Consider the following 12444-nt stretch of genomic DNA (forward strand, 5'->3'; position numbering starts at 1 on the left):
AATTATACACAACACAAACATTTCTGGGTCAGCTCCAAACAAAATGGGCAATGGTTTAACATTATGATGGAGAATTTAGGCCTTATTAAAGACAAGAAAATAGAAAAATATTCAGATGAGAAACAGGAGGACCAACAAACAAAATGCTGCTTGTACATTATATTATATTATACTTTGCATTACAGGATCCTTCCTATTTCCACGTGCTGTTTAGCTCTCACCTCCGCTCTCACTTTTTCCTAAGATTGTCTTTTTTCTTCTCAACTTTCTGGGATGGACTTTTTAATTCCAGCCAAAGACGGGTAGCTAAGCCCACAAATTAACAAAGATATCCTATCTCACGTCCTCTCTCTTAAGCTCCGTAAGTGTTGACAGGCCAGCTACTGCTCTGCGATAGCCCGCGCCAGGTTGCACACTGATGCTGCAAAGAGAAGAGCTGTGCTTGCATCTCCTGAAGACCTGCTCACCAGCATCCTCATACTTCTTCACAAAACCACCCCACTCCCGGAGCTCGTGAAAACCAGCGGCACTGGTGCCTGGTGCCAGCCACGTTCCTTGTTGCAGCTCCCTCACCACATTAGGGAACCACAAGTCATTGTTCATTGACTTGTCTTTTTCAGATCAATGCTCAATGCGCTCATTGTATTAATCTACTGCCTTTTATCTAATCGCTTGTATTAATCTGTTCCAATTAATAAATTCCTTACAGCAGAGAGGATGTCAGTGCAGGTGTTAGCACAGTGCACGGCACAGTGCTTCCTCCTCACTGAGACCTGGAGGCATAGCTGCAAAGTAAATAGTTAAGAATACCTGTTTAATAATTCAAGCTGTGATCATATGGTGGTAGTGATTAGAAAGAACATTCTTTTTCTTTCCCCTTTCTGTTTTTAGATACAAAATAATTTGAAAATCTAGAAGAAGCAGGTGTTTCTTTATTCAACTACCATTCCTGGGGTTTTATATACACACATGTCTAACTTTAACAGTGTTCATTTACAATAGCTGTAAAATACCTATATACCCCTGTAGACTGCTGTAACTGTTATAATTTATGCTCTAATGATAGTTAAGGAGCCCGAGTAAAATGTGATGCTCAGTTCAACTATATTTGCTTGCATACAGTCTGGTGGATTAAGTTTATTATATTTCTTTGCAAACTTCTCGCAATTTCTGAAAACAAATCCTCTTGGTGGTAAAATAACCAAAAAGCAAGCAGGGGATACACCCTGGCTCATATTCAGTTACTGTCTATGTACATATTTACATATTTAATGTTCTTATTGCTATTATTATTATTCTTGTAGAATGCAGTTAGGAGAAAGGAAAGTCTTGAATACAAATTGCTTGCAATCTAAGTTTCAGGGACGATACAACTAATAAGAATGAAAACCAAACGGAGGCAGAATTAGCAGCGAAGTGGATAGCAGCAGTATTTGAAAGCTCACAGAATTAAAGTAAGGTTTGGGTGGATGACACTACCTCCTGTATATTCATATTTTATCTCTCATTTGTTTACTTTCTCATATTTAATTTAAATTTAACACCCTTCTCAAGGCAAGACAGGACGATACATGGGTAGCAGGCCTCATTTTGGCGCTGTCACTGCAAAGCTGATTTCAAATCCCAGTGGCTTCGCAGGAGCCCCTGTGAGAGGCTGGAGCTCATGTGTTCTGCTACAAGCCAAGGAAATCTGATTTCTGAAAGCAATGTCTGGTCAGAATTTCAGCTGAAGAAAACAGGGAGAAAATTCAGCTGACTTCAATAGTAACATTAGTAGTGCATAAAAAGATATATTTATTACATATTTTTAAACATTCGTTGACTCTACTTCCATTAGTTTTACACTTAGAAATTCTGCAGTGTAAACAATTACATAAACATGCACTTCTCTTGACTTTCATTCTCAAACCTGAACTGTCTACAATGCGTAACTCAGATGAGATGATTGTACTATTTCCTTGTCTGTGTTTTGATTTGAGTCAATGTAAACTGATATGCACTGGCAGAGGATTTGGTCCTATCATTAGAACTTGCCGTAAGACTGGTAAATAACAGGAGATCATTTGCTAAATGCAATAATAAACATAGCTGTCAAGCCTGTATCTGCAGGACTTTTGAATTGAGGCCAGTAAGTTACTTCCTTTTTTGTTGTTAAAAAAAAAAAGACAGTGAAAATAAGTAAGACTGGCCAAGCATTCCATTTTCAATTTCATAGATATTCAGTTATAAACCTGGACTGCATCCAATGCCAACTTCCTCTAAGTTATGCAAAAGCCAGCAGGGAACAGAGCTGCATTCTAATCAGTATATTACTATGCATCATGCTCATTGGCTTTAACAACAGCCTTTGCTTCATTTTTAGAAGTCAATTAAAACAGCAGTTCAATTGATAAAAAAGAAGTCTTGCTAGATTAAGATTGATGTTAAAATGCCTGATTGTACATAGATTTATTATTAATATAAAATGCATACATGCCTACAGACTGTTTTATGTACTTTCAGGAAGTGCCAGGGCAGGCAGTTCTGCACTTAAAGGAAACCTGTGATTAATTCCTGTTTCCCACATTGATTTAGATACTGAGATCAAGTTAGATGTCTGTTCTAGCATTTCAGTTAACTTAACTCACTTCTGCTCTATTTCTAGAGCAGGGAATTCGCACCACGCAAAAATCCCACTTTTTAAAACACAACGTTTACAGCATTGTCCAGAACGTGCTAACAGCGGCTTCTTTTCAAAACTGGAAATAACACTAATAGAGTGACATGCTTTCAAGAGGGCTGCTAATTGCGATTAAGAATTAAAAATGTTAGGACCAGGCAGAGAAGGAAAAACTTTCTTCTCCTCAACCAGGTCATCCTTTATCTCATCCCCAGTTACCTGCCTTCTAATTTATACCTCTTAGCTCTCAAAGCCGTTTGTTTCAATAACGGTATCAGGACTAATCTCTAAGTAACATCTTTAAACCACATTTCTATGCTTTTTTTTTCTCTCAGAAAACTCTTCCATTGTGATAGTTTTTTTCTGTAACTGAGGGTTTCTGCAAGTCTGTTCATTTCCATTGAGAACTGGTCCAATCCCCAGAGCTTTTCTTTACGTATATTTTCAAAGCTCAGCATAGTTCTTTCTGCCCTACATTGCAAGCTTTCTAACACACTTCCTATTATGCCAGCCATGGCATATTAAGTGTTTAAAAACTTTCTTTTTAAAATATAACTCACTAGAAGTTTTCAGAAGGTCTCACCAGAACCTCATCCGGCATAAGGGCTTCTAATAATGCTACTTTTTTTTACCCCAGCAGTAGTCAAGGATCTGTCAACAGCAAGCGCTAAATCCCTTTCATTATTTGGCATACTGCTTCAAACACACTATACGATGGTATTTTTGCTCCTGCTGTCCTGCATATTTCCTTTAATCACCACGGAAAGATAGCTGTCTCTGGGTAAATTCTGCCGCTCCTTTGCCTTTCTCACCAGCTGCTCTGTTCCAGCTCCTTCCACCTCCACTGACTCTCCACGCCACCAGCAAACTTCTCAGTGCTAAAGCTGAACTCAAGGACCCATATATTTCACTTATCGTCCAAAGTCCTTCTTATTGGCAGTAACAGCCTCAATAGTCCATTTGTCCCTTTCTCTTGTGTCTGTTTACATGGTGTATCCTATGTGCAGAATATTTCTCCTCCTTTCCACTATCAAATCCTCATTTAATATGCTATCCCACCAGGTTCCCTCTAGCTTGCCCTGACAGCCCTCAGACAGACGGTCCTAGACCTCAGTACAGTCAAGGGAGGGGAAAACATTGCAATACAGGCAGCTGTCTTGTCCTTCTGAGTAGGCAGGGACAATCCATGAGCACCCTTGATCTTGGGTAGGTATAAAAAGACACAATTTACAGAAAAAGCAATGCAACGATCAACTGCTGTGATGCTAGCGGATACTTTTGGAAGGACAGAGAATATAAGACAGTAGCATGTCAAAATCATTCTTACACTTCACCTTCCATCCTCTCACTCGATGAAGGTGAAGGAGGAAAAGGAGGAGTACACAATTGGTAGTATGCACTAACAGACTGATCCAGCGGCAGGTCAATCAGCTGAGCTCGGGATAGCTTCAGTGTTGAGTATTTCAATGAACATTTTATGCCTCCAGCCAGAATCCATTTAATCCTGACCAGTTTGTGAATTTCCTCCCTTTTTTGGCAGGCAATATTAAGGATCATGCAGAAGCAAGTGAAAATGAGTTAAAAGAACCTGCAATCAATTTCAACAATAGAAACTATAAACTGCATAATAGGAAAACTGTGCAGGATGAAGTACTTATATTAAACATAACTGTCATGAACAACTTGGCCCTGGCAATGTAAGCAGAATAGACGACTGACTACATCCTTTCTGTTTAAGATTTTATTATGTAAGATCCTTAAAGCAAAATGTGCCATACAGTTATTTAAGCACAAACTCACACAAAAGTGAATTGATTAACACAAGCCATGGAGGCCATAGTTTGGATCCTGCCATCTTAACACGTTTGCCACTGTAATAAGTTCAGCTGTCTCCGTAGACAGGGCTATGAGGACTCACACTATGCCGAGAGGAGGCAGTCAGAAGATGGACAAGAAAAACTAAATGAAGCTTCTCCCCACTTGCAAGATCCTAATAAAGTCACTGTGACTGTGAAATCTGAAAGATGTCCTTTCGAACAAGTGTTTCACGCGCAGTGGCCAGTCTGGCCAGGTCATCCAAGTATTGCGTTTTTGACTGATCAGAGCAGCTGAAAACCAAACAGATGATGCACTTCAAAAAAATATATAGTATCTCATAACCAAAAGACAATCAAGAGATTTTAATAATCATGTCTGTATTTTCAGAGCTAACAGATGTACCTTCAGAGATACCTATCCAGAAAGGTTGTAGCTAATAATGCAGTATTTTTAACACCAAAATTCCCAGTCCTACTACTGGTAGATGCATTTTAAGGAGTATTCATGTGAAAAACGGAACTGATTTTGTAAAAAACCTGTTCTGCAAGGTAGCAGTCTCTTTGAGCCTTAGTGTTACCTAATTAAATGCTCAATGTTGACCATCTGTCATTGTAATCTGTGAGCTCTCCTCGCAGATAAAAATAAACTGTGGATGCAATGTTAAAGCAATTCTTTATTAGAGCTGTAGTGTAATCCAGCCAGAGGGATTGAGTGCGTTTGAGAGCAAGTGGTAGAGGGCAGAATACACAGCCTGTCTGGATACACAGGGAGGCTCTACATCCCCCTGGCTTGCAGGACACCCAAGGTGTGCCCTGGAGACCTGCGGCCCCAGGCAGAGGCTGGCGCCTGGTACTTCCCCCAGAAGAAGGACGGTTGATAGATCCCTATCTAGTGAGGTAGAATGTGGCTCCAACTCTGCTGCTATGCCAGAGTAACTACGCATCATCCTTTGCTCACAGCTTCTTCCGAAGCCATAATTAAGTTCTTAGTTGAAAAAGAAGTGGAAGAAAAAAGTAATTATATCTTGAGGTCAAGTCTCACAACCAAAATCAAACAGAGATCAAACATCTCTGTGACTGTCGGCGGAGTTTGGTTTTGAAATTCGTGGCTGGGGCCCACCATTGATACAAACTTTCCATTGCTCTTCTTACAAAGTAGAACATTTCAACATGATTTTAGTTCAATGGCTTTCAAAGGGAACACTGCACTTTACACAAGAGGAAGCCTTACCCTTAGCCTTCTCTCAAACGTGGAGATATTGCCTTTGGTCTGCTCCCTCCTTTGCCGCCATTCAATGAGATTTGAGTTATGTTCTCCAGGAAGAGAGATATTGCACTTCCCCAAAGTGGGGCTGACAACCCCTGCTAGAATATGAGGCTCCGTGTTAAGCGTGATTTCCATTCCGCTGGCAAAGGTGACTCTCAGAGACCCATCGGGGCTGACCCGGTAGATATTCTGCGTGTTATCTGTCAAAAAACAACAACCAAAATCAGGAAACAGAGAGAAGTTCAGATCTCCAGATTTATGAAGCAAATGTTAGGTGCAACAGGGCTTTGTCTGGCCCTAGGTTACAGACACCTGAACACACACGAACTGCAGTGTGATTTTTGTAACCTGGAACCTCCAGGCCCGCCCATGTCTAAAGAGCTTTTTATTACATTTGGCCTAATGATTTCCATTGTGAAGGCTTCCTGCAGCAGGAATAACGAGTTTTTGCTTTCAGCTTAAAAGTATGTAAACCCATAGGCTGGGTTTCGACCACTGATATTCTGATGATTTTAGCACGTTGGGATCTGTTAACAGGATAGCACGCTGCTTGAACCGCTGCAATGAGTATCTGAGGTCAAGCATGAAAGCTGTTTTTAAAATGTCTAGGATGATGGCCAGTCTTCCATTCTGTCCCTTTTCTCTGTATACCCATACTAAAACCTCCTCCTCTCCCCCATTAGCAGCAGGAGCCTGGCGTAGAGGCACAGCGATGGTCAGCCACGAGCCTGAAGCCCGGTGCAAGAGACCCACCGGGAGATGGTTGTTGGCAGAAAAATGAATGGGTCAGCAATGGTGGCACAGCGAGCTGCTCCAGAGGCTCAGGACTGTGCCGCAGAGGTCTCCTGAGGGCAGCTGGGGTGACCTAGCACAGCCTCCTCCCCTCCCCAAAACTGTTGGAAGCACATGGAGGGTCCAGAGCAGGTCTCCACTGAAAGGATGCAAAGGCGTACAGCCGCTGCCTTTCTCTTGCCTGGGCACTGCAATTCCTGCACTGCAGGAGAGCTGTGCCACGTCGCCTCGCATGTGGTCAGGCTAGGGATATGCGCACAGGAGGTTACTGTGGCTCAGCTGCCAGGGGACACCTCGATCATGAGCCTGAATGTTTAGTGCTAAGGGACAAAGTGGCAGTCTCACCCCTAAAAGGCAGTTGAATTCATACCCGCTAGGGACTATGAAAAACATCCTTTTATTTTAAGGTGGTCCACATAGAAGTAACTGGTCCAGCTCTTGAGAAGTGAATACGTGGAAAATAGTTGGGTATGTCAGAAAGCGAAGCTAATAGGCATTACATTAAAAGAGGCTTTGTGTCTCAGATGTGAGGATACCACATCTGACTGACTGTTCACAGGGTGCTTCGTGATAGTTTCACAGAGATATGGAAATATGCAATTCATAAAAGAATTCCTAAATAGGATAGTTATAATAATAACTATAGCTGTTTGTTTCTGGCACTGCCAGAAACTGTGCTAGCACTTTCCTCAGACAGAATTTGGTAACATACCAACTTTGAGGAGTTTCAGACTTAAGGACAGACATACAATCAGTCAGTAGATGATGCACAGAGCCGATGGGGTCACTCGGACAAAGCCTGACACGTGATAAAACAATATAATATAATTATTTCCACTTATTCAGTGCTGTCTCTGGAATGCAACCGTGAAGAGGAATGAGCGAGTATCTTGTAAGGTGAAATCTTCCTATTTTTTTCTTATAGATCCAAAACTGAGAGGAAGAAAACTTCTGTCATTTGCTCAGAGTTACAAAGCTTTTCTGTAGCAGATCTGGAAGGAAATCAGAGAGCTATTTTCCAGCACCTGGTCTCTCAAAGCCTGAACAATCCACTGACAACAAAAAAATCGACAAGGAGAAAAAACACCAGGTCAATTAAACTATATAAAACCAGAACTTTGGTGACGACTCTGCAAAATCTGGAGGAGGACACTGGGGCATTTCCATTAGGCAGAGAGTAAATTCTTCTTCAGAGATACGATATTTCCAGGGAAATACTGCGTTGTCCACAGGGGTTGAGTCAAAACCTCATCTCCAAGGCAGTCACCAGCAGAGGTGGGTCATGCTTTCCTCCTTCCTACAAGTGCTGTTGCCAGGACACAGCACCACCAGAAAGAATTCACAGGATTGGCCAAACAAGGCATTTCAGTGCTAAAAAGTCAGTGGAGCAAGTCATTCTTCTGGGCAGTGTTTCTCAGAATAAAAAAGTTCAGTGTGTTATAGGTTGGTCTGAATCCTCCAGATACTAGAGTAGAAAGTAGCACGTATAGCCTGGAGATGTCAGAGATTTCGATAACTACAATCTATCCATGGGACTCTCCTAGGAGGAAAAGAATTCACTTGTGGTTTGTTTCTAACTGGTACCCCAGGAGAATTATAAGTAGTATCTAGCTATTTGTATCGAAGCAAGGAAGAAACAAAGGAACTAATTCTAGTGTCTTTTTCTGGCAAACAGTGAAGAATGCAACAACATCTAGGGTTTGAAACGTAATGATTCAAAGGAGGAAACAACAGAAATGCTTTAATTACCTTGTTTTAGAGTATATATTGTAGAGGTAGCTGAGAAGTTTGTGGCTGTGATCACATTCTCTCTATTTGAAGTATCAAGTTCCACTCGCGTCAGTTTTTCGACATCACTGTGGAAACTGCTGACTTCCCCGGTCGGGAAGGTTGTGTTGGTCAGATGCCCATCGGAGTCATACCTGCAAGACACGACGTTAAAGAGCCATGAAAATACATCACTATTGTCTTGCAGATGCTCCTAAAAGAAAAAAAAAGGGGAGAAATTAAGAAGCATTGTCAACACTGTGCAATAAGTAAAAAGGTAAGAACCGGTCCATTTATTCACTCCAAAGGCATTAATTCCCTAATCTGAATTCCTGCTTAGGCTCTTTTTCAGTGGTGCTGGATAAAATACAACTGGAAGCAGTATGAGATGCTACCTACATCAGTCAGCTTCTGCCAGGGGTTTCAGCGCTGCACACAGGCGGTCGGGGTTTAACCCGCCGGGATGTGATACAGGAGGGCGGCCACTGGAGGTCACTCGGCGTTCAGGCAATCAACTCACCCCCAAAAAGGCGTTTTCTTACTCGTAACTTTAAATAAAACCAATTCTTAGATTCTGCAACACTCAAAAACTGCCTTTTGTTGCTGATGTGTGAAGTACATAATATGAATGTTGAATTTAAAAAAGGGACCTAAAGCGTAACAATAGCGATAAAATTAGATTGAAATCTGCAGCGATTAAGTTGCCTACATGGTTTTTACTCTTGTGTTACGTTTCCCGTGGGCCTACTCAAATCAGCAGGAACTTCTCATCACGAGCAACAGCACCAGAATCTAGAGCACTACATTTCAGTTCACCTAAATTTCATCAGTGCTAAAGAAATTCTTTTCGTTTAAGGCACCTTATGTGATTCAGGCCACATGATGAAAAGTCAATAATTAATTCAAAAGCTCTGGAGCAGTGTTTCTAACGGGTCTTTTCAGTTCTACAGATGTATTTATTCTTTCTAATGGTTCACATGCAGAACAATGCACAACATTGCTTGGTGCTTGATATTGTTTCATATTAATGCCTTCCATTTTAAAAACCTTACTGACGCTAAGACATTTTTATTCACCCAAGACACCTCACTGATACTGCAGGCGTATTTGCATGAGTAAAACCAACTCAAGTTCATAAAATAGAAGCCTATTTGTGCAGGTAGGAATGCATAATTAAGTTTTCATGTTTTATTAACTGTCTCCCCTCATTCACAAAACAGATTCTCACTTGGTGTATCAACCGGCAAAGCTCTGCTGCCTCCAACAGAGCTCTTCCAAATCACATCAACAGACGAACTGGCTGTGTCCTTCACTTTAATGTGTTGGCATAATTTCCTTAGGATCTCTATTTCCCACTAATTAGTCAGATAAAATCTATATGTCACAAGAAGTGTTGGTGAAAAAATCAGGATTTTTTTCTCTTCCCACCCATATGAAAAAGAAAAATAGAGCAGCTGTTCTTTTCAAATGAAGCACTGGAGAATGAACTGGTGGCCGTCTCGTGTTTTTTGACAAATAAATTAATCGCATGTTAAACACAAGATAATCCCTCTCTCTTTCACCTCCTACTGCCCTCACATACATTACACAACTTATTCACATTCCACCCTCATGCCGGCTCTGTGCAAATTGACTGGGTGCCACACCCAGCGATTAAAATTGACTCAGACCACTACTTTTCATCATTAGAAGACTCCATGAACATTGGGCAGTTATATTGCATTTACTGCTTGATCAAACAGATATGACAGCTTGCTAGGTTATCTGGATTTTCTACCGTACCATAGAAAAATCCCCAAATCATGCATTTTTACAGCATAAATACAGCCAGTTTATTGGAATGTACTTGTCTGCAATACTTGGGATCCATCTTTGCTAAGGATCCAGTTTTGCTGCTGACAGGGCTGATGATGAGATACAAAACTCCCTGTGTAGCTGAAAATGGGATAAACTATTACTGGATGGCTGGCCAGATATGGTACTGAATTATAATGAGACTAGAGCACATGCCAGTGGACTCTTTCTCATGTAGATGGTCCCACTAACTTCAAGGAGAACATGCAGATTAGTGTCCCAGTAACGATCCCACAACATGACCATCTAAAGGGTTTTTTTATTCCAGACTGTTCCAAAAATCCCAACCCTCTGAGGGCAGATTCTGCCACCTTTCATATGATGAATAGTAGCACCCTGGGACTCAATTCCTGTAGAGCAATGTCCTACCCATATTAATAGGGGCAGAATCATGACATATTTCTTAATGTTAATTTGGGGCCCAGTTATGCCCCTGTTAATCATGTCAGTGACCATTTAATCATGCAAATAATTGCACTGATTTCAGTACCCACATGAGGAAGTGCTCACCAATATCTGAAATGCACACTTGGGGATATAGCTTCACAATCCATTTGCATTTCTATGTGTAGCAGAGTTAAGAGTTATATCATTTCAAAGGGAAAGCGGTCTAATTAATTTTTTCAGAGCGAGTTGTTTCTTGCAGGTGTTTTCTTGTCCTTGATTTAATAGAGGCCCAGTGCTCCCCCTCCCCTTTTACAGCTTTAATGATACAATATTAAAAAAAATCTAGATGACTGAAAATTGTACATTAGCTATAATTTTATGCAAGAGCTCTTTCAGTACTTTCATTCCATCAGATTAGAGTAGATGGATGACAAGTACTTTTGTAGGTGGTTTTCTACCTCTTAATAATTTCCCTCTATGAGTGAATCTGACATACAGGTAGATGTTCTGAACAGTTCATGATCTTTGCTCATATTCCCAAGTACTTGTGATATGTGTTGTTAAACAAACTCATCCCTGTTTCAGCTTGACAGTGCCATGGGTTGAACTTTTGGATGTCACTGCAAATCTACCTTAAACGGAGAAGATGATTCCAAGCAATTTGAAAGTTGCTCATATGATAATCCTCTTAGTTCCAATACTATGCTCATATATGACTCAGAAGCAATTCACATATAAGTAACCCCTTCAAAAAAAAAACCACCTAATTTTCAAACTGAAATCAGGTGTCAGTTCAGAATGTGACCTGTCTGGAAAATAATGTCTGGTTGAAGGATAACTAAGGACCATCGCACCCCATGACCTATTTATGGCACAAGATGAGCGGCATCTCCTGAAAGCACATCTGTTGAAAGTGATAGGATGAGAAGAAATGGCCTCAAGTTGTATCAGGGGAGGTTTAGATTGGATATTAGGAAAAATGTCTTTACTGACAGAGCGGTCAGGCATTGGCACAGGCTGCCCAGGGAGGTGGGGGTGTTCAAAAAACATGTAGACGTGGCACTTCTGGACGTAGTTTAGGAGGCCTGGGGGTGTTGGGTTGATGTTTGGCCTTGGTGATCTTAGAGGTCTTTTCTAACCTTAATGGTTCTATGATACTCAGCACAGCACTGCCCCTCTGACTGCAGCAAATTGGGTGACATTCAGTGTGCCAGCCATTCAGGAATTTGTAATATATTATGAATATGACTTCAAATATTGGACTGAACGTTAAGTACTAATGACATGACTTCACCATTTAATTCTGCTGCTGTTTTTGTGATGCTAACAACTGTAATTCTGTTAACTTCTACTGACTGACCTAGGCTGGCAGAAGTGCGTGGTCATGCAAAGCTGGGACAACTCAAAGCATCAGTGAGGACAGTATTACCTAGACCGCAGTTAAAGCTGTGAAAGTATGAAAAATTGTTTAATTTAGCAAAATTTCTTTGGGTTAATCATATACATCATATGAATCCTTTCAAAGCCCAGGTATCTCGTTGTGAAGAAATCTGTATTACACACAATGGGAGGCACTTGCAATCAGGTGAAGTCCTTTAAAAGATCTTACTGCACTTGAGTCATATTTTGACAAGCAACTTGCCAGAAGACAACAGGATCAAGCAATAATTGTGTGAAATGGTTTACACTTGATATCGATGGGAGAGAGGAAGAATACTGAAACTGAGAAGCACATTACTAAAAATAATCTGCTCTAACATGCTCTAACAATCAAGGCCCTGCAACAAGGCATGGCGTTCAGCATTTTAAGAAGTAGCAGGCATGACTTCGAGCTACTGTAAAAGTTTTTTGAAAGTGTCATTTGCCCATGGTATGGACTGATGCCACCCTCAAGTAGGGAT

The 12444-nt window shown here is 41.0% G+C and overlaps 1 protein-coding gene across 1 annotated transcript in view; it reads right to left on the reverse strand.

Moving 5' to 3' along the window:
- The window catches only part of TENM1 (teneurin transmembrane protein 1), a 256274-nt gene that overhangs the window by 14001 nt on the left and 229829 nt on the right, over positions 1–12444 (reverse strand). The window contains exons 24-25 of the mRNA XM_064463313.1: positions 8285–8457; positions 5708–5943 (exon numbers count right to left, since the gene is read on the reverse strand). Of these exons, the coding sequence (XP_064319383.1) occupies positions 5708–5943; positions 8285–8457 (409 nt within the window). The remainder of the gene's footprint in view (positions 1–5707; positions 5944–8284; positions 8458–12444) is intronic.

The sequence above is a fragment of the Phalacrocorax carbo genome, chromosome 11 (assembly GCF_963921805.1).
Source record: "Phalacrocorax carbo chromosome 11, bPhaCar2.1, whole genome shotgun sequence".
Lineage (NCBI taxonomy): Eukaryota > Metazoa > Chordata > Aves > Suliformes > Phalacrocoracidae > Phalacrocorax > Phalacrocorax carbo.